Consider the following 26302-nt stretch of genomic DNA (forward strand, 5'->3'; position numbering starts at 1 on the left):
CCATTCTTTGTGGCTGCAACTCAGCGAAAACGCTGAGTGCCCTCCAAATCCCGGTTGTCCCCACAGAGTTTCTGCCTAGTCTGCCGTCCCTCTGCTCTAGCCCCCAGGTAAGTGGCTGTGGCTATTTTAGCACTCTGTCCAAGCTCTCTGTACTGTGGAGCGGGGTTGGTCTTTATTCCCAAAGGGCACTGCTCACATCTAAGACTGCTACTGTCCATGAGTTCCTAGCCCACCACCCTCTAGTGCCTCTGCAGATTTTACCAGTGTCCCTGGTTATATGGTCTTGTCCTGCTGCTTTTCTGTTGCTTTTTTCTGAGGATTCCTTTATTTTAGTTGTAATTCCTGTTTGGTCCTGGGAGATCGTCTGTGTAGATTCCATTCACTCCTCCTCCATTTTCATATCCTCTATGCCTATCTTGTGCACAGCTGGGTCTCACAGGCCTCTATGGTGCCCCTGCACCCTTCAGGTCCCCTGTGTAACTGGATTCCACAGTATCTGCTGGGTCACACAGGCCTCTTTGATGCCCACACACCCTGGAGGTCCTGCGGGTGGGCACCTGGATCGCACCAGTCCCTCTCAGGTACTGGCTTCCCACTGCTCTCATGTGCAGCTGGACTGCACAGGCCACTGTGGAGCCCTAGATTCTGTAGCTGGTGGCTGGAGAGTGCTGTTGCCCCATGGGGCTCAACTGCTGCTCAGGTTTTGCTGTAGTTTTGGGGGATGGATCTCAGCTGCTGGTCTGCGCTTCTGTTTCCTGGGGATGGATGTCTGCTCCCCACCCTCTGTTGCTGGGGGTATATCTCAAACCTGATTGGGCTGCTACTATCGGGGATGGTGCTGGGCTCATGGCTGTCTGTGGCTTCTGTGACTCCCACCTTGAGAACTCCACTACTGTGCACTGGTCTCTATTGACACAGAGTGTCCACTTGTCCAATGATGCCAGGTGCACTGGTAGGCTCAGGTGGCTGGGCCCTAGCCGCTCCCACCTCCTCCTCCCAGGGCAGACCCGGGATCTTCCAAAATGGTGGGATCTCCCCACAGTGCGGAGAGAAGATCCCTCAAGAGCCGCTTACCACGGTAGCCAGCTGCTCCCATCCACAGCACAGGAACCTTCTGCTCCATGGCTCTTCCCTGCTTGGGTTTGGTCATCCACCTTCACGTCCACTCATACTCTCTCACACAGTAGCTCACTTTCTCACACACTCTCCCTCCCTCTGGTCCTGCCTGCCACCATCTTCCAAATATCGACCTGGAGAGTATTATGCTAAGCAAAAAAAAACAGTTAGAAAAAGACAAGTACCACATGATCTCACTTTTTTGTGGAACATAATGAACAAAATAAGCTGTGGAGCAAAAGAGATCCAGAATCATGGAAGTAGGTAACAGACTGACAAATCTCAGAGGGATGGGGGATGGCGGGGTGGGAAGAGATAAACCAAAGAACTTATACACGTATATGCACAACCTATCAACATACATTAAGCTGGGGAATGTAGGAGTGGGTTTGGAGGGGGAAGGAGGGGTCAATGGGTGTGAAAAGGGGATGTTTGTAATACTTTCAACAACAAACATAAAGTATTGGCTGACAGCTAAGCTTCTTTGAATCAGTCTTCAACTCCACTGCCAAATGTACTTAGACCAGGTATCTCTTAGGATGGGGGAGGAGGAAGAGGTGTCTGTTGTTATAATACACTTTTTTTATCATCACGCGAGGACATTTTTCCATTTTATTGTTCAGATAGAGTGGGAGGAAAAGAGGAAGAGAGAGAGAGAGAGAGAAACATCGACGTGAAAGGGACACATCGAGGGGCTGCCACCCTCACGACCAATCAGGGCTGGGGACAAACTGCAACCAAGGTATGCGCCCTTTGCAGGAACCGAACCCGGGTCTCTCTGGACCACAGGCTGATGCTCTAACCACTGCTCAGGGCATAATACACTTTTTAAAAAGAGTTCTCCAAATCTCAATAAGTAGCCAGTTTAGGAAGGTTTTGAAGATTGGGTAATAGCTGACTTTGAGATTTCTTTTTTCTTATTTATTTTATTTATCTTCTTCATAAGGAATGTGAAGCCTTCTAAAGGCACAATGGAGGCAGTGTACTATAGTAGAGAGATCATGAACTTTAAAGCCAGTTAGAATTGAAGCACAGTTCTGCAGCTAACCAGCTGCCTGGACTTTAGTCAAACTTCTGAACCTTTTCTTGTCTATAAAACTTGATATTAAAATACTTATTCAATAAGATTGTTAATGATTAAACAAGGTGACACTAAACTTAGTGTTCAACACATGGTAGGAGCCCAGTACATGTTTTCTAAATTTTTCTATTCCTAAATATAATGGAGTAGAGATTTTAAATGAGTAAAACTGTGACTTGGATGAGAAAATCATGAAAATCTGTTTTAATTTTATAAATTCAGAAGCTAATGTTTGAGCACTGACTAGGCACTATGGGAATTTTTAAATGATTAAAGCACACCCGTAGCAATCTATTGGGAGAGAGAGACATGAATAATGCAATTGCAGAATATCGTAAAAGGGATAAATAATATCCTATTAGAATTTATAGAGCAGGTGAGAATTCTGATATGGTGGAGGGGCATTGAAAAAATGCCCAGTGTAACTTGTGCAACAAAGTAGATATATTCTTGAAGTTCTTTAGAAGGAATAATATATAAATTACAGTTTGATTTGAGGCCTATTTTCTTTAAATGTTGAGTCATATTTGAGCACCCAGAAGTTTGACTGAAATATTATCCAAGCAGATGTATGTAATATAAGCTACTTGGTCTTAATATTCTTCTCATATTTCAGTTTTTATAGGAATGAATGCATCTTGGAATCTTCCTATCAGTGCGACAGTGACACATTTTGAGTACTAATCACAGTTTTGCAAGTGAATTTCATTCAAGTTCCAAAAATATAGTTTGTGCTTTTTACCAAAGTCACGTGGCTCACATCCATATTTGAAGAAAATAACTTGTGCCCTGGCCGTTTTTGTTCCGTGGTTAGAACATCAGCCTGCAGAGCAGAGTCGAGGGTTCAATTCCATCCAAGGGCATGTACCTCAGTTGTGGTTCATCCCCGGTCCCTGGTCAAGGTTGTGTGGGAGGCAGCCAATTGATGTGTCTCTCACATTGATGTTTATCTCTCTTTCTCCCTCCCCCTCCCACTCTATCTGTAGATATTTGGAAAAATATCCTCTGGTGAGGATTAAAACATAATACCAAAATAAAGAAAATTACTTATTTTCTTATAAAACCTCAGGAGGAGTTACCGGAAATATTCAAATTTCCTTTAAAAGGATTTTTTAAATTCCAGGCTGTTAAACATTGGTTTCTACTGTATTGCAAATCTTTTATAAATTCTTCATAATTAAGTCCCCTGCTTAAAATCATCTGGCATCTTGGGTTTTGCACTGTATTTTTGTATCCTTGACTTCATTTTAGCATTAGTCTTAATGTGCATTCTGTTCTCATTGGCATAAACTTGGACTTTACATTTAAAGCTTGCCTTCAGTTCTCTCCCTCAAATTAATTCTCATTAGTCTTGGAAATAAAGTTATATATTTAGCATTCATTCTTAATAGATTGATAAGCACTAGCACTGGAGATTCAGGCATTTATATTGTGTTGAATTAAATATTTAGGAATAAGAAATAAGACTATATAGACTTAATTGAGTAAATACATCAGTGATGTATCACTTCCTTGTGAGTGCATTTCTCTAATTGTGTTGTAGAGCTTGTTGCTTAAGCTCAATCAGAAGTGCTCTAAGGACAAAGTGTAAAATGATTGTTCAAGACTTATCAACTACGTGTTTTTGGTTTCCTCTTTTCTGTTCTCGCCTCTTTTATTTATAATTTGCTTTTTTGTAATCTTGGTGTCTAAATAGCTCATGATCTATATGAAAAGAAAGTATTCACGTTTGGAAGTCTAGGCCAGGGCCAGGGTCCGATTGACATACTGCTTGTTCACTTTAAAGACTGGCAACAATTTGAAAGACCACACAACCCAGGAGTTGGAAAAACTTCAAAAGGTAGATGAGTCATGGATGGTTGTATTGTAATGGAATCTTGGAATATAAATAGTTCCAGTAACAGCTTTATCGTTTAGAGGCTGCATGCCCTTTTGGACTAGTTTTTGTTTTGTTTTTATTTTTTAATTTTTTTTTTACCTTTCCAAGCCTCCATTTGCTCATCTTTAAAATGAGGATAGTACCTCCTTCAGGAGATTGTTGTGAGGATTAAATGAGATAATGGATATAAAAATATCTTTAAATTATAAAATAATTATATAAATATAAGGAAGTAGTACTAACTTCCTGCTCCAAGCCACAGGGAAAAAAAAAAAAAAAGATGGCTACTTTGATGTTGGGAAGGAACACTAACTCACTAACTCTGGGCTTCAGTGGGGCTGACACTATCAACTCAGAGATTCTGAGCAAGGCATTTATATTCCTCGGGCATCAGTTTTCTTACCTATCAGATTATATATCAAACTAAGTGAACTCAAAGAGTTCCTCCAGTTCTAAAGATCTTAAGTGTACTTCCTTTCACTGTCACTCTATTATTTACTTATGATGTAAGGAAAAAAACTAGAAGGGAAAATATTTGTGCTCAAAATAAAGCTTCATCATAGAATTATCCTTGTGAGTTAACTCAGAATTAAGTCCCAGAGTGAAAATGAAAGGGGTCTCGATTAGTACCTCTTTTGTTCTAAGGACTAGGCTTTCCTATTAACTATTTCTATTAAGTTATATTTGTTGGTTAGGTAATAATCTGAGAAGTTTCTGCTATTCCTGTGACAGCATAGAAATTGTTTGGCTAGTAATCTTCTTGGCATTAAGACAAATACCCTTCACAAAATAATATCTTATATAGAAGCTAGTTTTGAGCATTAAGGAATTTCCTCACATACCTACATTCATGGATTATTCCCTTCCAAAATATATTTGCTACAGATATATATATATATATACATATATATATATATATATGTATATATATATATATATATATATATTACAAGAACCTGTTATGTTTATTTTTGAATAGTAGTTTGTATTTTCATTTAATAAACATTTTATTGAGTGTCTGCTATATACTAGATATTATGCTTGATACTTAAATTATCTCTAATTTTTTACATAACCTAGATGCCACATGTAGGTTTCCCTGCTGGGGATGGCGATATATATATGGCGATGAGGAAACTGTTTACATTTTCACAATGATCTCTGGTTATAGGTGCCTACTTTTTGCTGAATTTCTACCAAGTTTGTTTATTTTGCAGTTCAAAGTAGGAAGATTGCTTATTATCTTGCGTTACTCATGCTCTCTCTCTCTCTATTCCACACAGCATCCATCCAGGTGTGACACCTGGCCTCTCCTTCAATTTACACATATATTATATTCACTTGAGGTATTTGTGTATGTGGTAGATTTTAATGAAAGGGACAGAAGAACTTTTTGAAGCATCACAAATAACTTCAGATTAACACCAAATAAGTCATACCACATGGGATTATTTTTCTTTGTACAGTTCACCTCACATTGAGGGAGAGTCTCTCATTGATTATTCTCTTTCTTATTTTTCCCCAATCTCTCATATTTCCCCCTATACCTTAACTTTACTTCTAATTTAATTATGTATAACATTTTAAACCTTATTGCCTAAGTGAGCCTGAGGCTTCTGTTTGCATGCCCAGATTCATCTAGGTATATGCTTAGTGGGGAAAAAAATAGGCCTACTACTCTCAGAAGCCACCCTCCTTACAAGGTAGTAGTGATTATAAACAATTTTTTTCTAATACCAAATAACACTGTAAAGATTGGTGTTATCCTCATTTTATAGATGTGTAAACAAGCTCAAAGAATTAAATGATGTGTCCAAGATTATTCATTTAATAAGTAACCAAGTCAGATATTGAGTCTAGGTCCATTTGAATCCAAAGACTGTGTACTTTCTTTCAAATGAGAAATGATTCCAAAAAAAGCTTAAAAATAGGAAAATTGCTTTGAAAATTCATAGCATTTGAATTAATTGGGACTATGGACACGTAGGTTTACCATTATAGCCCAAAGATGCCGTTTAAGAAGGTAAGGAAACATAATAAATGAAAAGTTTCAGTAATTTGAAAAATCCTGCCTGATATTAGATAAGTAGAACAATTGTTATGGTTAATTAAATTTTATCATTTATATTCGTTTAACTGAATAAATATTAATCCTCTCTAATTTTATCATATTTTGAAATAGTTTTTTTTAATACCTATTCTTTTTATTACAGAGACAATTAAAGGCAGATGCTAAAAAAGCTATTGGAAGGCTTCAACTACGCACACTGAAACAAGGAGACAAGGTACATTCATGACTTGAAAATGTTTTTTGTTTTAAAGTAATGCTTAACAAGTCATTATTAAAGCTAAATGTTCTTCCTAAGTAGTCTTTTCATTGCAATTTATAAATCTTATTGACTTAAAATTTTATTCAATGTTGGAGATAGGCTGAATCATGGCCCCAAAAGTTATCTAGGTTCTAATGCCTGGAACCTGTGAATGTTACTTTATATGGCTAAAATACTTTGCAGGTATTATTAAATTAAGGATCTTGAGATGAGGAGATTATCCTGGATTATTCAGGTGGATTCTAAATATAATCACAATATTGTTAGAGGGAGGAAGGGGAGATTTGTCTACAGTATAGTAGGAAATGTGACAATGGAACCAAAAGTTTAGAGTGACACAAGAAAGGAGCCATGAGCCAAGGAATGCAGACATCTTCTAGAATCTGGAAAAGGTAAGCAAAGGGATTCTCCTCTGAAACCTTCAGAAGTAACACAGCACTACCAACACCTTGACTTTATTAATTATGATTTCCAGGACAATGAGAGAATAAATTTGAGTTATTTTAAACCATTAAGTAATAGTAATTTGTTATAGCAACAACAGTGCTTCAATATAACTTGAACAATTAGGTTCAGTTGAAAACTACCATCAATGTGTAAAATGTGTATCAAAAATATCTATACTACTTTTTGAAATAAACAATACCAATTCAATAAAATTTAAAAAAATGAATACATAAATTTTCTAGTAGGCACATTAAAAAATAGTTTTAAAAAGGCAAATTAATTATTTTTAATCTTTACCCGAGGATATTTTTCCATTTATCTTCAGATAGAGTGGGAGAGAAAGAGAAAAAATATATCAATATGAGAGAGATACATCGATTGGTTGCCTCCTGTATGACCCTGGCCAGGACTGGGGACCAAACCGCAACAAAGTACATGCCCTTGACCGGAATGAAACCCATGACTCTTTGGTCCACAGGTCGACGCTCTAACTGTTGAGCCAAACTGGCCAGGGTAAAAAAGGCAAATTAATTTTAATGTCTAATATAATATATCTAAAATATCATTTCAAGATGTCATCAACACATAATTATTAATGCAATATTTTACATTTATATTTTACTAAGTCTTCAACATGTAGTGTATATTTTATACTTATGGCACATTTCAGTTCAAATTAGCTATATTCCAAGGGATCAACGGTCACATGTGGCTAGTGGCTACTGTATTGGACAGCACAAGTTTGAAAAATGAGCAGGTTGCACTAATCATCTGTAGGGTTTTCTCTATGCCATGTCATGTTATGTTGCTTCTGCTACTCTTCATTTTAAATCAGCTACAGTTTGAAAGTGTATATGTTGCCTGTTGGTTGGTGAGATCAGGATGTTAGAGTGATAGTATCTATGGCCACAAGTTTGAGCTTAGCAATCAGTAAGATCTGTGCTGATGTGCAGACATGGCCTTAAATGTTACACCAATTGGTCATAACTAATATAGGGTGTGTGGACGGAGTGGGTAGTTGCATAAATTTTCATGACATAGCTCAGCATGTTCTAGTAAACGAAAAAATAAACAGAAAAAATATAATATATAATAACACTAAAACTTAAATACTTAGGTATAAATTTTACAAGATATGTACAAGATCTATATACTGAAAACTGCAGAACACAAAAGAAAAAAAAATCTAGGAAGACCCAAATAAATGTGCATGTGTCAGAAGACTTATTGTTGTCAGAATTTTAATCCCCACTCCCCCAATCTAATCTATGGATTCAGTGCATTTTCGGTCAAAAGCCTAGTTGGATATTCTATAGAAATTGACAAGTTGCTAATAAGGAAAAGCAAAAGAACTACAATAACCAAAATAATTTTTATAAAGAAGAACAAATTTGGATGACTCACATTACTTGATTTGAAGAATTATTTTAAAACTATAGTAGTAAAGATATTGTAGTATTGGAGAAAGGAGAGATCTTACTTTTTTATTAAAAATTTTTTTCTTTATTGATTTTAGAGAGAGAGGAAGGGAGAGGGAGACAGAAATAGAAACATCGATGAGAGAACATTGACTGGAGCCTCCTGCATGTCCCCTACTGGGGATTTGGCCCACAACCTGGGCATATGCCCCGACTGGGAATCAAACCAGTGACCACTTGGTGCATGGGTCAATGATCAACTACTGAGCCACACTGGCTGGGTGAAAGGAGAGATCTTTATTATTTAAATCAATGGAACAGAAGAGAAAGTCCAGAAATAGACCTATACATATATGATTAATTGATTTTGACAAAGATACAAAGGCGGTTTAGTGAAGAAAACAGGCAACTGTTGGCTCTCCATATGCAATGATTGAATATCCATATGCAAAAAAAAAATGAACCTTAATCCATACTTTATACCCTTTGTGAAAATTAACTCAAAATGGATCACGGGCCTAAATATAAAGTCTAGAACTATGAAAATTTTAGAGGAAAACTTCAGAGAAAAATACCTTCATGATGGGTTAGGCAAAGATTACTTAGATGTGATACCAAAAGCATGTCCATTAAAGAAAAAAATGAGAAATTTAACTGGCAAAATTAAGAATTGTTGCTCTTTGAGAGACACTGTTAAGAGAATGAAAAGACAAACAACTGAGTGGGAGAAAATATTTGCAAATCCCATATCTGATAAAGAGCTGTATCCAGAATCTATAAAGAACTCCCAAGACTCAACAGTAACAAAACAAGCAACTTAGTGAAAAATGGGAAAAACAGACATTTTACCACAGAATATATATGTGGATGGCAAAAAAGCACATTAAAAAGATATTCAGCATCATTAATTGTTAGGGAAATACAAATAAAAACCACAGTGAGATACCATAGCACATTCATTAGCAATTGGCAATACCAATAGCTGGCCAAGATGTGGAAAAACTGGAACTCTCATAATTTGCTGGTGAGAATGCAATATACATTTCTAGTTTGGAAAACAGTTTGGCAGTTTTTTTATGAAGTCAAATATACATTTTGCAAACAACCCAGCAATCTCACTACTAAATATTTACCCTAGACGAGAAAAAATGTTCTCACATAAAAACTTGTACACAATTGTTCAGCTTTATTAATAATTGTCAAAAATGGGAAAGAACCCAAATGCCCTTCAATTGGTGAATGGATAAACAACTGTGGTACATCTATGTCCTGGAATACTATTTATCAATATAAAGGGAGGGAACCCTACCAATACACACAACAATATGGATGAATCTCAAACGTATTATATTAAATGAAAGAAGCCTAACTCAAATGTAGGAGTCCATTTATATTAAGTTCTGGAAAATCTAAAAGTATAGGAACTGAAAACAAATCAGTGGTTGCCAGAGGGTGGGAGTGAAAAGAGAGATAACTACAAAGGGGTATAGAGTAATTTGTTGAGGTAATAGAACTATCTTATATCTAAATTGTCGTGGTGATCAAGTTAACTATACATTTGTCTAAACTTGCAAAAGAGTATACTAAAAAGTGAATTTTACTACATGTGAATTATATCTTAACTTTCTTTAAATAGAACAACATAGCTAGAGAACTGTACAAATGGCATTTTGTACAGTCTAAAACAAGGAAAAAGGTTTAAATCAGTGTTCCATGTTTCTCTTTGTGCTAGACCACTTTTGGATTGCTTTATTCTTTTACATTTTTAAGTCTAATTTTATTTTAAATTGTAATTATGTATTACAGTGTTATCAACTAAAGTCACCATGTTTTTTACACTAGATCCTCAAACCTTATAGCTGAGAGTTTGTACGTACCCTTTTACCAACTTCTCCCCATTTCTTCCATCTCCCGTCCCTGGCAACCACTTTTATGCTCTTTGTTTCTATAAGTTGGACTTTTTTTCAGATTCTAATTAAGTCTAAATAATTTTAAATTGATTATTAAAACATAGTCATTTAGCGATATGATGTTCTTCCTTCTATAGGAATTTATGCAATTTAAATGAATGTATATTCTGATCTTGCTCTGTAGTTTAATGTATTGTTTCTTATCCGTTAGAGTAACAATAACTATTTGTTCATAGGAAATTGGTCCTGATGCAGATAGTTGTGCTGTGTGTATTGAACTGTATAAACCAAATGATTTAGTGCGTATCTTAACCTGCAAGTAAGTTTGATTTTCATTTATATCATCAATAAGAATAGCTGATTTATAAAAATTATTGTAATGGGGGAAACTATTTTGAATGTTTCCAAATTGATGTAAACAAAGTATTTTGTTATTTGCATTTAAATATGAGAGAATACTTTATTTTTAATATCATTGAAATTGGTATAAGGCTAATTATATAAAGTTTCCATAATTTGGTAAAATTAGAAAACTAGATCCATATAAAACTGAGAACCTAGTCAGCACTCTCTCTCTCTCTCTCTCTCTCTCTCTCTATATATATATATGAATACTGGATTATTTAAATTCATTCTAACAATCCTATTAAGGAAAAACATAAAATCAACTTACTAGCACCTATTTGGAAGAATACATTCTTTTTTTTTTTTTTTAATTATCCCTCTCTTGAAAGTTGTTCTTAACACTTTCTTTTAGCTATTAAAAAGTGGTGCTCTTGGAATGTATCACATTGCCTAAAAAAATCAGCACTATGTTGTACTCAATACTATATTATACTACATTATTGGGAATGACCAACCATACCATTTTACAGTTAAGGAATGACAAGATAATTAAGATCTGAAATACTGAACAAAGCCTTAGGACAGCAACATCTTAGCCATTTTTCAAGCAATGAGTACTGAAATTATTTCTTTTGAAGCTAGAGCAATAAGGCTTTTATATTAAAAAAATACTATATTATGAAATTTCCTAATTTTGATTCTGTGGCTCCTTGGTATTTATGCTGTAATATAGTGATTTTCAACCAATGTGCCACAAGAATTTTTAAAACATGCAATACCTGATTATTTAGTCAGGGGCACTGACCTCTTTTCCCTAAGATTGTCAAATTAAAAAAAAATGACAAGAGCCAACACAGTAGCCATCTGGTATAAATGAATCAAAATTATACCTACTTTTTTGTCAGATTGGCAAAAATATATATTTTTTGGTGTGCCGCAGAGTTTTACTAATTAGTTTATATGTGCCATAAGATGAAAAAGGTTGAAAACCACTGCTATAATAGTGTGTTTAAAAGAAAGAAAACCATCTGTTAAAAGACTAAGTAAAATAACAGGGTAAACTGTTAGTATATTAGGCAAAGTGTTGTTGCTATTTCACAACTGATACATACTTTTTCTTTTTTCCTTCATTAGCCATATTTTCCATAAGACATGTGTTGACCCATGGCTGTTAGAACATAGGACTTGCCCCATGTGCAAATGTGATATACTCAGAGCTTTGGGAATTGAGGTAAATATTACTAAACTATTTATATGAAGGAACTCAAGCAATGTATAATTTATGTACCCGGGCCTGCAGGAGAACAACTTCCCCTTGTTTTTTAGCAATCTAATGTTCTAGACTTACACTGTATACCAAAAGTTGGACCTATTTATATCATAGTGATGGTGAGGTGAGGTGCAATGTTGGACCACCTCTATTTTCTGTCTTCAACCCTTTTCTCAAATGTACTTATTTTTTGGTCAGAATTTGAAGTAATCACCTTATAAACTACCAACTGACTTCTGATATCCCTTTCTCATTTTTACTGTCTTACTATTACATAGTAAACAAACTTATAGTTAAATGAGCATGTATAACTTCAGGAATTATAATAATAAATTATAATTATATTTGGTTAATGAAAAAAATACTACCTCTTCTACAGCACACACAATAGAAAGTCAAGCTCAACAAAATCTTCCTGATTTGAGGAGATATATAGAATACAGTAATTCTCAATTCCCCTAGGAACAGCATGATATTTTTTTGATTGCCTACCTTGTATAAGGCATTATATTATGAAGTACCGGTATCACCAGATGAATATGTTAGGTTTGATGACAATCTGCTTGTAACATCTTTTGCTCCATTGATGAACCCAGTTACTCCAACTTCTCTCGCTGGGACCAGAAAGAGATTTTTGTGATTATTAAAAGGGATTATAGGTTTAAAAGGTTAAAAACATTGCTATAATAAGTCACCTATGAATAAACTTTGTGTGATTTGTCAATAAAAAGCATGTACTCCAAGAGTCTTTTAATTTGTTCAAATGCTTTCCAAAGGTGGATATTGAAGATGGATCAGTGTCTTTACAAGTCCCTGCATCCAATGAAACATCCAATAGTGCCTCTTCTCATGAAGAGGATAATCGCAGTGAGACTGCATCATCTGGATATGCTTCAGTTCAGGGAGCAGATGAACCACCTTTGGAGGAACATGTGCAATCAGCAAGTAAGCACCAAACTGAGGGTCAAGTGCCCCATGCTGAGGGTCAAATGATACATTGTGGATCTTAGCATTTGTTCCATTCATCCATTAATATATTTCAGATATTTTTCTATGAACAACAATGCAATGCAGGATGTATCCCTACCTTAACCTAATATACATATATTCAAATATACCTGAAGCAGATGAAATAAATAAGTGGGAATTATTCACAGAAGAGAAAGATATATTGGAAATTTCTTTCTGATGCATTTAAGTGTTGGCTTGTTAATTTACAGAGACTAAGGGAAAACTTTAAACTTGATAAGCCATTGCTTATTGCAGACCAATCAGCAATTAAGAAAGGAGCTCTGAAATGATAAAAATATAATTCAATGTACAAAAGCTTGATTTATATACAACTTATCAGGAATTCATCTTTTGCACAGATTGCAACTTTGTTTAAGACTGGTATGTGCTACCCTGGCCGGTTTGGCTCAGCAGTTAGAGACTCCACCCGCGGACCAGAGAGGCCCAGGTTCAGTTCCCACTAAGAGCACATACCTCAGTTGCAGTTTGTCCCCCGCCCTGGTTGGGATCGTGTGGGTGGCAACCACTCCATGTGTCTCTCTCACATCAGTGTTTCTCTCTCTTTCTTCCTCCCTCTTTCCCTCCTGCTCTATCTGAAGATAAATGCAAAAATGTCCTCAGGTGAGGATTAAAAAAAAATAAAAAAGTAAAGTATGTGCTGCCACCTGTTGATTATTTACAATGAAAATGAACAAACCTTGAAAACTAAAATTGAATACAATAGCGCCCCCTTATCCATGGTTTCACTTTCCCTGGTTTCAGTTGCATATAATCAACCACAGTCTGAAAATATTAAATGGAAAGTTCCAGAAATAATTCATGTTTTACACTATGTGCTATTCTGAGTAGTGTGATGAAATCGCACATGTATAAGCTCCCTGCCCGTTAGTCACTTAGTAGCCACATCGGTTATCAGATCCACTGTCCCTATGTTGCAGTGCTTATGTTCAACTAATCCTTATAGTAGCCTAATGTTATGTCACAATATCTGTCATTCACCTCACTTCATCTGATCATGTAAGCATTGTATCATCTCACATCATTGCAAGAAGGGTGAGTACTGTACAATACTTTGAGAGAGCACTTTCACATGAATTTTATTACTGTATATTATTATAACTGTTGTATTCTTAATTTGTTAGTCTTTTACTGTACTTAATTTATAAATTAAACTGTATTATATGTACATATGCATAGGCAAAAACATATATATAGAATTCAGTATATCCGAAATTTCAAGCATCTACTGGTTGTCTTGGAATGTATTACCTGTGGATATGGGGGACTACTGTATATTATTTTCAAAATTCATGTGAATTAGTATTCAGCTTAGTAATATAGTAGTAGAGAAATTTTAAGGAATTCTCTTACATTTTTTCTTAAAAAAACCTCTATACAAATTATTTTCCGTCTTTAACTTCCAACATTTCCATGCTTTTTGATGGTTTAAACATTTTTTTCATGATCCTCATTTAGAGATAAACTAATTCTGGCATACAGGTAGAAGAAAAACTAAATGTCAAGATGACTTGTGAAGTGTCAAATGTCAGCTTCTTATGACATAAACCTTTGTCCTCTGTAGGCTTATCAGTGCCATAGATACTATTTCTAAAGATCTCATGAGGAATACTATCAGACAAATGCAAACCTTTTATTGCGTGTAATCTAATCTTCAGATATATCCTAGAGTATAACGTCATCATAAGTATCTTAATAACCTCTGGGTTATTCTGACTATAACAGGGAATCACTGTCTATTTGCTTCAGATGAGATTTTCTCCCATAACTATGTGATAATAGTATTCAGTGAAAACAAGATAATTTTGTTTATTGCTAGGCTTGTTTTATAAAGTTCCAACCTACTTTTTTTGTGCTCTGTTCTTCTTGTTGGGGAGGATGGTAAGCAGAACAGTTTTTTCAGGGAAACAAATGAAATGATGATCTATGCCCCTTCTCCTGTATTCTTCATCTGGATGAATGATAGTAACACCCACCCAGGTTCCTCAAACCTGAAATTAGGGAGATCCTTGACTCTTCCCTCTCCCTTTTCCTATTGATTCAACATCCCTTTACTCTAATCCATTCCATAATTTCCAACTTTAATTTCACATAGTTTGAGCCACTATCTTCTCTTTGCCCATTTCTTGCACTCTTCCTCCTCCCAAAATTGGGGAAGTCCACCTAACTCCTATTTCTCCTTTAAAACTTGCCCCCCCTTTGTGGAGGCAGACAAGCTGGTCCCACACCCCCATCAGGCAGATAAAAATCAGGAGGGACACCTTGGCTGCGAAAGTCCTCCCTGAGGAGTGAAGTTTCCATAACTTCTGGCTGTAAAAACCAGCAGGAACTGAGGCTGAGGGAGGCTGAGGCTTCTGGAGTCCCAGGCAGCTCCTCTTAAAGGGCCCGCACATGGACGCACTTGAACTTGGTCCCCCTAAGCTCAGAGGGGAGGCAGCTTGAAGAGCACCAGAGACATATAGGGAAGAACTAAGCTGTTTAGCCTTAGGAGGAGGGCTGGAGAGGCAGCTTTCTCTCAGACAGACATGCTGGTGGAGGCCTTTTTTCCTTTGGTGAGCCCTTCCCAGGGGTGGCAGATGGCCACCATATCTGGGACTCCAGCAACCTGGCTCACACTGTTTGTCCTGCCCTGGTGATTCCCTGATGCCCCACCCCACCCAACTTTCGGGCCCACTCAAAGGTTTTACCATAGGATTGGCCTGTCTTGGATCCTGCTTCAGAGTTTCAGAGATTTTAAATCTCTCAAACAAGCAGCACCTGGTCTTAGTGAGTCCCATACCTCTCGTTAAGTGTCCCAAAGCCTGGCACTAGAAGCATCCAGCCTTGTTTCACAACCTGGATTTTCCTGGGCACCTCCAAGCCCAGCATAAGAAGCAGCCATCTGCATATTACTTTATAGCTTATGCCTGGTAGTGCCAGAAGGAGAAGAGAGAGAAAGCAAGAAACTGAAAACCTATTTGAAACAATAATGACAGAAAACTCCCTAACAAGTGAAGAAAACAGACATACCAGTCCAGGAAGCACAGAGAGTCCCAAACAAGATGAACCCCAAGAGGTCCACACCAAGACCCATCAACATCAAAATGCCAAAGGTTTAAGACAAAGAGAGAATCTTAAAAAGCAGCAAGAGAAAAGCAGTTAGTTACCTACAAAGGAGCTCCCATAAGACTGTCAACTGATTTCTCAAAAGCGACTTTGCAGGCCCAAAAGGAGTGGCAAAAGATATTCAAGGTGATGAAAAGCAAAGACCTACAACCAAGATTAGTCTATCTGCAACACTATCATTTAGAATCGATAGACATATCAAGAGTTTCCCAGACAAGAAAAAGCTAAAGGAGTTCATCACCACCAAATCAGTATTATATGAAATGTTGAAGGGTCTTCATGAAGGCGAAGAACAACAAAAATGTGAACAATAAAATAGCAATTAATACATATCTATCAACAATTGAATCTACAAACAAAATGAGCAAGCCGAACAGAAACAGACTCATAGATACAGAGAGCTTTTTGTTGCTTGCCAGATGGGAGGGGGCTGGAGGGATGGGTGAAAAAAATGAAGAAGTTAAGAAGTTCAAATTGGTTGTTAGACTGATGAACCTCAAAGGGAAAGGGGGACGGAGGGTGGGATGAGATAAACCAAAGAACTATGCATATATGCATAACCAATGGACACTGACAGTAGTGTGGGGAAGGCAGGAGGGGGGTGGGATTGGGGAGGAGGAGGAAAAAAGAGACAACTGTAATACATTCAACAATAAAGATGAGCTTAAAAATAAATAAATAAATAAATAAATAAATAAATAAATAAATAAATAAATAAATAAAACTTGCCCCCCTTTGAGAAGCCTCCCTTGACTTGCATGTGTGGCCCTACTGCCTGCTTCAATAGAAGTTCTATCATTACATTTATTGCACTGAATTGTATTATAACTTTTAAAATTTCTTTTGGATAGGTACAGTATCTTATTATTCACTATTTTATATCTGCAACTAGCACAGTCTGCTATATAACAAATACTCAAATAAGTGTTGAATGAATGACCACCTAGAATAGATTTAATTTTATATGTGATTATGTATTACTAGTTTGGGTATATTTCCTATTAACCATTGATTATTATGGTGATAGTTAATTTAAATAATTTTGTAAACATATAATTGATTAGTGTATTCTGTGTGTCCATTCATTGTGATAAGTTCTATTAGAACACAGGTTTTCAAACTTAAGCATGCATCAAGTTACCTGGAGGGCTTGCTAAAAGACAGGGCTACCACGAGTTTCGGACTGAGTAGATCTGGGGTGGGGCCTGAGAATTTTTATTTCTAATAAGTTCCCAGATGATAGTGATGCTGCTGGTCCAGTGGTTCACTTTGAGAACCACTAAATAAGGGTCTTAGTCTTAAACCTGGCTGTATATTGTAATCCCCCAAAGAAACTTTAAACATTCCTGATGCCTGGGCTCTACCACAGAATGGTTATATCAGAATCCATGAGGCGTGGGGACCAAGAACAGGTGTTTAAATTTTTATTACTTTATTATTTTTTTTTATTTTTTAGAGAGAGAGAGATAGAATCATTGATGTGAGAGAGATACATGGATTGGCTGCCTCCTACATGTCTCCCACTGGGGATCGAGCCTGCAACCTGGGCACGTGTTGTGACTGGGAATTGAACCGGGACCTCTCAGTCCATGGGATGACACTCAATCCACTGAACCACACCAGCCAGGCAAATTTTATTAATTTTAATTTAAAATAATTTCAGGCTGACAAAAAAAAAAAAGCTTCAAAAATAGTACAAAGAATGCCCGTATGCCCATCACCTAACTTTTCCAAATGTAAACATCTTATTTAACCATAGGCAATGATCAAAACCTGGAAATTAACTGATAAAATATTAAATAAACTATGGATGTTACTCAAATTTCACCAATTGACCCAATAATGTTCTTTCTCTGTTCCAGGATCATACATTGCATTTCTTTTTTTCATTCTTCCCTCCCTCAAACTTATTGAGATATACATACTTGGTATATGATACTGAATAAGTTTAAGGTGTACAACAAGATGGTTTGATACACATATATATTGCAAATGAATACCATATTAATATTAGTTAAGAAAACCATCATCTCACATAATTATAAAATGTTTGCATATGGTAAAAACATTTAAGATCTACTCTCTTAACAACCTTTAAGTATATAATACAATATTGTTAACTATAGTCACCATGTGTACAGTATATCCCCAGAACTTATTAATCTTATAACTGGAAGTTGGTACCCTCCCTAGCAATTACCATCATACTCTTATACTAGAAGTTTATACCCTTTGACCAACATTTCCCCATTTCCCCTACTCCCTGGCAACTACCATCATACTCTCTGATTCTATGAGTTTGGAGATATATATATATATATATATATATATATATATATGTATATATATGTATATATATGTATATATATATATGTATATATATATTTATATTCGATATATATAAGTGAGTTTGTGCCCTGGCCGGTTTGGCTCAGCGGTTAGAGCGTCGGCCTGCGGTCCAGAGAGACCCGGGTTCGGTTCCCGCTAAGGGCACGTACCTCGGTTGCAGTTTGTCCCCGGCCCTGGTTGGTCGTGCCACTCGATGTGTCCCTTTCACATCGATGTTTCCCTCTCTCTCTCTTCCTCTCTCTCCTTCCCACTATGTACAAAAAATGGAAAAATGTCCTCGGATGAGGATAAAAAAAATAAATAAATAAATAAGTGAGTTCGTGTAGTATTTTTTTTATCTTTATTGTTGAAAGTATTACAGATGTCCTCCCCCATTTACACCCTCCTCCCCATTCCCACTCATGTAGTATTTGTCTTTCTATGTCTGACTTAGTTCACTTAGCCCAATGCCCTCAAGGTCTATCTATGCTGTTGCAAATGGCAGGATTTCCTTATTTCTTATGGCTGAATAATACTCTGTATATATATAACATTTTCTTTATCCACTCATCTGTCAATGAACACTTAGGTTGTTTTCATTTCTTGGCTATTGTGAATAATGCTACAGTGAACATGGAAATGCAGATATCTCTTCAAAATATTAATATAATTTCTTTCTGATATATACCCAGAAATAGGATTGCTAGATCATATGGTAGTTATATTTTTAATATTTTGAGGAACCACGATACTGTTTCTGTTTCCATAGTTTACCAATTTACATTCCTACCAACAGTGCACTAAGGTTTTCTTTCTTTCTAATTTTTATTAATTGATATTTTTAGAGAGAGGGAGAGACATAAATTTGTTGTTCCAATTATTTATGCATTCATTGGTTGATTCTTGTGTGTACTCTGACATGGGATCGAACCTGCAACCTTGGAACATCAACTGAGCCACCCAGCCAGGGCAGGTTTTCTTTTCTCCACATCCTTATGAACACTTATCTCCTGTTATTTTGATAATAGCTATTCTAACAAGTGAGATGATATCTCATTTTGGTTTTGTTTGGCATTTCCCTGGTGGTTAGTGATGTTGAGCATCTTTTCATGTAAATTGTTGACCATTTGTATGTATTATTTGGGGGAAAAATCTAATCAGTTCCACTGCCTATTGTTTAATTGGATTATTTGGGTTTTGTTTTTGTTTTTTTTTTTTTTTTTGCTCTGCTTGTTTTGCTATTGAGTTGTATGGATTCCTTATATTTTTTGGATGTAAACACCTTATGTGATATATGCTTTGCAAACATTTTCTCCCATTCTGTAAGTCACCTCTTCATTCTGTTGATTGTTTATTTTGCTCTACGGAAGATTATGAGTTTGTTATAGTCCCACTTGTTGATTTTTGCTTTTGTTGCTTGTGCTTTGGTGTCATACCCAAAAAATTGTTGCAAGACCAATATCAAGGAACTTTTCCCCTATGTTTTCTTCTAGGAGTTTTAGGGTTTCATTTCTTATATTTAATTCCTTAATTCATTTTGAGTTCATTTTGGGGGAGTGGTGTAAGGTGGGGGTCCAGTTTCATCCTACTGCATGTGAATATACAGTTTACCCAAAACCATTTATTGAAAAGACTATCTTTTCCCCATTGAGTGTTCTTGGCCCTCTTATCAAAAATAAGTTGACTGCATATGCATGGATTTATTTTTGGGCTCTCAATTCTGTTCCATTGATCTATGTGTCTGCTTTTATACCAGTACCATTTGTTTTGATTACTATAGCTTTGTAGAATAGCTTGAAATCAGGAAGTGTGATGCTTCCCACTTTGTTGCTTTTGCTATCTGGGGTCTTTTATGGTTCCAGATAAATTTTAGGATTTTTAAAAATATATTTCTGCAAAAAATGCCATTGGAATTTTGATAGGGATCACACTGATTCTATAGAAGGCTTTGGGTAGTATGGACATGTTAACAATATTAATTCTTATGATCCATGAACCTGGGATCTTTCCATTTATCTGTGTCTTCTTCAATATTGTTCATTAATGTTTTATAGTTTTCATTGTACATTCTTTACCTCTTTGGTTAAATCAATTCATAACTACTTTATTGTTTTTGATGCTATTGTAAATGGGATTTTCTTTTTTTTTCTCTTTATTTCCTTGTTATTGTATACAAATGCGCTAAAGGTTGATTTTATATCCTGCAACTTTACTGAATTCATTAGTTCTAATAGTCTGTTGGTGGAATCTTTAGCATTTTCTTTATATAAAGTCTTGTTATCTGGAAACAGAGACAGTTTCACTTCTTTTTTTATTTTGAGGGCTTTTTCATTTTCTTGACTACTAGCTCTGGCTATGACTTCCAAGACTATGTTGAATAGGAGTGGTGAGAATGGGCACACTTGCCTTGTTCCTGATTTTTGAGGAAAAGCTTGGACTTTTTTGTAATTAATTAAGATATTAGCTGTGGGTTTGTCATATATGGCCTTTATTATATTTGGTTATGTTCCTTCTATACCTACTTTGTTGAGAGGTCCATAATGCATTTAATTGTAATGTCTTAGTTTTCAATCGGTGCCTATTCCTTAGTCTTGTTCTCGCATGACCTCGACATTTTTTTTAATCTTCACTCGAGGACATTTTTGCATTTATCTTCAGATAGAGTGGGAGGGAGAGAGGGAAGGAGAGAGAAAAACATCGATGTGAGAGAGACACATTGAGTGGTTGCCATCCACACGACCCCAACTGGGGCCAGAGACAAACTGCAACCAAGGTATGTACCCTTAACAGGAACCGAACCCAGGACTCTCTGGTTTGCGGGCCAATGCTCTTACTGCTGAACCAAACCAGCCAGGGAACCTTGACACTTTTGAAGACTACTGGTCAGTTATTTTGTATAATTTTTTTCAACTTGGACTTGTCTCAGGTTTCCCAATGATTAAAATCATTGTCCTTTTTCTATTATAGGCAAAAATACACAGAAATGATGTGTCCTTTTCTGTCATATATCATAATGAGTCACATGATGTCTCTCATTATTGATAGTTTGAACTTTGCTCAATAGGTTAAGGTGGTGTTTGCCAAGCTTCTCCTCTTAAAGTTACTATTTTTCCCTTGGTGATTTTTAATTATCATATAGAGAGACACTTAGAGACTATGAAAATATCTTGTTTCTCATCATACTTTTACCCACTAATTTTAGCAATAATTGGTGCTTCTTACTTGCAATAATTATTACTGAAGTGTGTGCCAATGGTGATTTTTAAAATTTCCATCCTTCTTTCTACATTAATTAAGCTTCTATTTTAAGGAAGATCTATTCTTTTTCCATTTATTTATTCAATTATGTATAATAGTATGAATCCATAGATATTTTTCTTCCATAATATTATTCTCATGGTCTATTCATTACTTAGATTGTCCTAGATTTGGTCATTGGGAACTCTTTCAAGTTGGTTTCTGTTTTCTTTCAACATGCCATATATACTTTATGGCACCACAAAATGTTCTACACCAGGGATTGGCAAACTTTTTCTGTGAAGTTCTAGATAGTAAATATTTTAGGCTTTGAAGGCCAGAAGTCTCTGTTGAATTTTTTGTCTTACAAACTTTTAAGAATATGCAACCACCCTTAGCTGTGGATTGGGCTCACAGACTATAGTTTGCTAATCCTAGGCTAGAACCTAGGTTAATCATGTACTCTCTTTGCTCTAGCCCCGGAATCAGCCATTTCTTTAAGGAGCCTTTTATTGGAGAACATTATTTTGAAACCAAGATCTGGGCACTAGTTATGCTCATTGTCACTGGGGTGTCATTGCTATTAACCCCTTTAATGAAAAAAACTGTAAAATATGTACTCATGCAAATATATACACACATTTGTATCTATCTATCTGTCTGTCTGTCTATCCATCCATCCATCCATCCATCCATCTGAAACACAGTGAGCTCATACTGATACATCCATTTCCAATCTAACACTCCAATTTATTCTAGCCTTCCTCCTTCTCTATTTGTAATTTCTTCCTCTGACAGTGAGAAACCTGGCTGTCATTATCTACAGTATATTTACTTATTTGTTCAATCCTAGAACCCACAAAAATAGTTTCAATATTGCTAACTTACAACCTTGTGTAAAACATTTTCACTAACTAGTGCACAGTTATTTTTGTTTTTAGCCTTATAGGATAGTCAAAAACAGTTTTCTAATATTAAGTTAGTTCTTTTTCTTCTCCACTATCTTCAGAATGGTTATATATTTAATCTGTAATATAATTATTTTCATTTGTTACTATTTGTGTTCCATTTTGGGCACTCTCCACAACTTCCTGGTTATTTGTTTCTTTGTTTTTGTCTATTTATGTATTTGAAAAAGCATAGGTAATTTTTTAAAAGTAACCAGGTGATTGAAATGTGAAGCTAGATTTAAGAACCTTTATATTTAGGACAGAAAAGAAGTAGAAGACATAACTTTTACTCTTAATGAAGCTATAATCTAGGTAGGAGTAAGCACACGTGTAAATAAAAGAATAATTGTAAATTAGTATATTAATGCCATAGGTGTTTTAAGTAAGACATAGCATAAACGATATATTAAAGGAACAGGGAATAAGTGCAATAATCAGAGTATTATGGAATTAGACAAGAAAGACTTACTGGACATGAGTGTTGAATTGTGTCTAAAAGAACAGAGGGGTAAAATCATCCTAAAATTGTTATTTCTTTCTAAAGATGAAAATCTACAGCTGGTAAACCATGAAGCAAGTTCCATGGTAGCTGATGTTGTTCCTCATGTTGACAACCCAGCCTTTGAAGAAGATGAAACTCCTGACCAAGAGTCTGCTGTTCAAGAAATTAAATAATAAAATCTGTGTCAATAGAAAACTTGAACTTTTAGTAATAACAGAACTGCCAATCAGGGCCTAGTTTGCTATTAATGAACTGGATAACTTTAATAAAGAATGATATTGAAAGTGCTGAGTGGCTAATAATATGCTATACCTAAATGGCTTAAAATATTTAACCTATTAACTTTTTTCAAAAACTCATTGTTTTTCATAGGCTAGTTTCCTCTCAATAGTGATAGCAAGACTTTTAAACATTCAAAACTCTCCTCAAGTAGTCATGTTTTTCATTTATAACAATTTCTTATGAACACATGTTGCTTTTAAAATGTGAAGTAGCCGTAATAATTTTATTTTATGATAGTACCTTAATTAAAAATACTACTACTTCAGCTTGGGCTATACATGTCAGGGTTTTTCTCCAGGTGCTTATATTGATCTGGAATTGTATTGTAAAAAGCAATGCAAATTTAGGCTAGTACTTCATGAAATGTCTATTTAAGCTACATTAAGTAGATAGAACAGGATTAAAGCAACATAATCATTTTAACTATTCTTGTTTTTTAAATTAGGCTAAATGTACCTCATGTAAGTGTCAAGCACAGTTTATCAGACAATATGGACTAGACTGGATTGGTTGGTATATTAGTGACACTAATTTGACACAAAATTAAAGACAAAAAGCTTCCCTACAAAACTGCTCAACTTTCTCAAACTTTATTTATGGAGTTTTCAAAAGCAGAGTATATAAATTTTCATACTAGTTGCAAATTATGTCACACGAAAATTGGTAATTGGTCTTTGTATATGAATTGGCCTACAGAAATAGTCTGCAGATGTTTTCCAAATAATGTTGACTTTGAAAACTGAGTTTACATCTTACCTAAATGGGCTCAAATTACATTAGGTAAACTAAAATCTGTCTATGTAGCTATAAATTTTGAGAATGCATTTTCTTAGTATTTGAAAAAGAATTGGGGGAGGGGAGGGAATTCCAGGTGCCTTAATATAAAGTTAGAAGCTTCATTCACCAAAGTTAAATAGAGCTATTTAAAAATGCACTTTATTTGTATTTTGTGGCTTATCTTTGGTTTTAGAGTTTTGTTTCCAGTGCGAATTCCAGCAGAGTTTAGGCTAAAGCAGGAGAGACATGTATTTTTTTTTGCGGGGGGGGGTTGCTAAATGTGGAAGAGATTAAACCATTGCATTCTTGTACACTGTTTTGAAATGCTGTAAATATGTCCTGATTTGTATTGATTCTCTTTAAATATAAAATGTAAATAAAATATCCCAATAAAATTTCGTGTATGGCATTTAGTTTTACAATCATATACTGATTTTTCATGTATACTTGGACTTGGGAGGAAAAATGTTAATTGATATATTTGATCAATAAAAACTAAAATTTTGCCCTGGCCAGTTTTGCTCAGCGGTTACAGCAATGGCCTGTGGACCAGAGTGGCAGGTTCAGTTCCAGTCAAGGGTATGTACCTCAGTTGTAGTTTGTCCCCGGCCCTGGTCGGAGTCATGCAGGAGGCAACCAGTCAGTGTTCCTCTCACATCGATCTCTCAATCTCTCTCTCTCAATCTCTCTCTCTCTCCCTCTCCTGCTCTATCTGAAGATAAATAAAAAAAATATCCTCAGATGAGGATTTAAAAAAAAACAACTCATTTTTTTTATGATATACATTTACATATTTCATTACATAGAAATTGCTGCCATTGTAATATAACTGACCCTACCATGAATTATTTTAAAATGTCAGTGAGATAAATAGTAATGTTATATAACCTTATAATATAAGGTTAGAAAAAGACCTTGATGACAGTCCATCTTTATGTCACTCAAGACTTAAGGCCATTTTATTACTTTAAAGTTTTCTTTTCCTTCAGCCTTCTCTTTAGCGTTATGATTATTGACATGCTGTTAATGAGTTAAGCACATCTCTTTCTTTTGTCAAACATGTTAAGAATAAACAGATGCCTAAAACACATCAGAATCATGATTATCAAACCAGGGTACACATATGTCTTATGTGGCAATGTACCAGGTGTATGTGTGTGTGATGCCATACAATAAACTTGGCCTATATCCTTAGAGAGTTAATGGGAGGGTGATTTATAATTTTTTTGAATTTTTACAGTTGCATTGAAGTATAATTTATATAACCAAAATTCACTCATTTTAAGTGTACGATTCTATGATGTTTAGCAAATGTATACAGTTGTGTAACTTTTACCACAATCCAGTATAAGAACATTTATTTTATCACCCTCAAAAGTTCCCTCATATTTATTTGCAGTCAATTTCTGCACCAATTCCCAACCCCAAGCAACCAGTAATCTGCTTTCTGTTTGTATAGATTGTCTAATACTGAACATTTCACATAAATGGAATCATACAATACGTGGTCTTTTGTGATGGCTTCTTCCACTTAGTGTAACATTTTCAAAATTCATCCATGTTGAAGTGTGCATCAGTACTTAATTTCTATTCATTGCTAAGAAATATATCCTATTGTATTGATATTCCACATTGGTTATCCATTCATCAGTTAATGAACACTTGGGTTGTTCCCACTTTTTGGCCAATACGGATAATAGTGCTATGACCATTCACACACAAGTCTTTGTGTATGTTTTTGATTCTCTGGGGTATATACAAAGGAGAAGAGCGACTTTTCTTCTTTTGATTATAAAAATATAGTTTGAGCAACAGACTTTATTACTCTCACATAATAAAATATAAGCTCATACCTTTAAATGGCAGTAGGTATATTTGTAAGTAAAGGGAGTCTCTAACTTAAAAAAGAGGGGTTTTCTGAGAATTCATTTGTACATTTAGCAGAAGTAAGGCTGTATTATCTTGTAAATAGGAATATACATGTTTCCCAACTATCATTAAAAAGACATTTAAATATACAATTGGAATGCTGGGAATATTCCTTCTTCCCCTATATCTGGTTTTGGTTTATTAACTAAATATTTTAATTCAGTTCTATAATATTTGGAAAAAATTATTACCTTAGGCTATAACATATTTTGAGTTATTTACCTCACTCATCACCTTTTCTGTTTGTAGTGGATTTTAAAAATATTGTAAAACATATTAATACAAAATTTAGGTTTACATACTACATGAAACTTAAAAAAAAATCATGATTATGGCAGGCCCTTTAACCTCCAGAGATAAATTTTCA

General features: G+C 35.3%; 1 protein-coding gene across 2 annotated transcripts in view; it reads left to right on the top strand.

Moving 5' to 3' along the window:
* RNF128 (ring finger protein 128) overlaps nucleotides 1-24401 on the top strand; it is a 154729-nt gene extending 130328 nt beyond the window's left edge. Inside the window, exons 3-7 of one of the 2 annotated variants that reach the window (XM_036271248.1) lie at nucleotides 6290-6361; nucleotides 10418-10500; nucleotides 11661-11757; nucleotides 12573-12741; nucleotides 22990-24401. In XM_036271248.1, the coding sequence (XP_036127141.1) occupies nucleotides 6290-6361; nucleotides 10418-10500; nucleotides 11661-11757; nucleotides 12573-12741; nucleotides 22990-23120 (552 nt within the window). In that variant the 3' untranslated portion in view covers nucleotides 23121-24401. The remainder of the gene's footprint in view (nucleotides 1-6289; nucleotides 6362-10417; nucleotides 10501-11660; nucleotides 11758-12572; nucleotides 12742-22989) is intronic. The other variant, XM_036271247.1, reaches the window with a different exon arrangement.
* The last annotated feature ends 1901 nt before the right edge of the window (nucleotides 24402-26302 follow it).

Source organism: Molossus molossus, unplaced genomic scaffold (genome assembly GCF_014108415.1).
Source record: "Molossus molossus isolate mMolMol1 unplaced genomic scaffold, mMolMol1.p scaffold_m16_p_2, whole genome shotgun sequence".
NCBI lineage: Eukaryota > Metazoa > Chordata > Mammalia > Chiroptera > Molossidae > Molossus > Molossus molossus.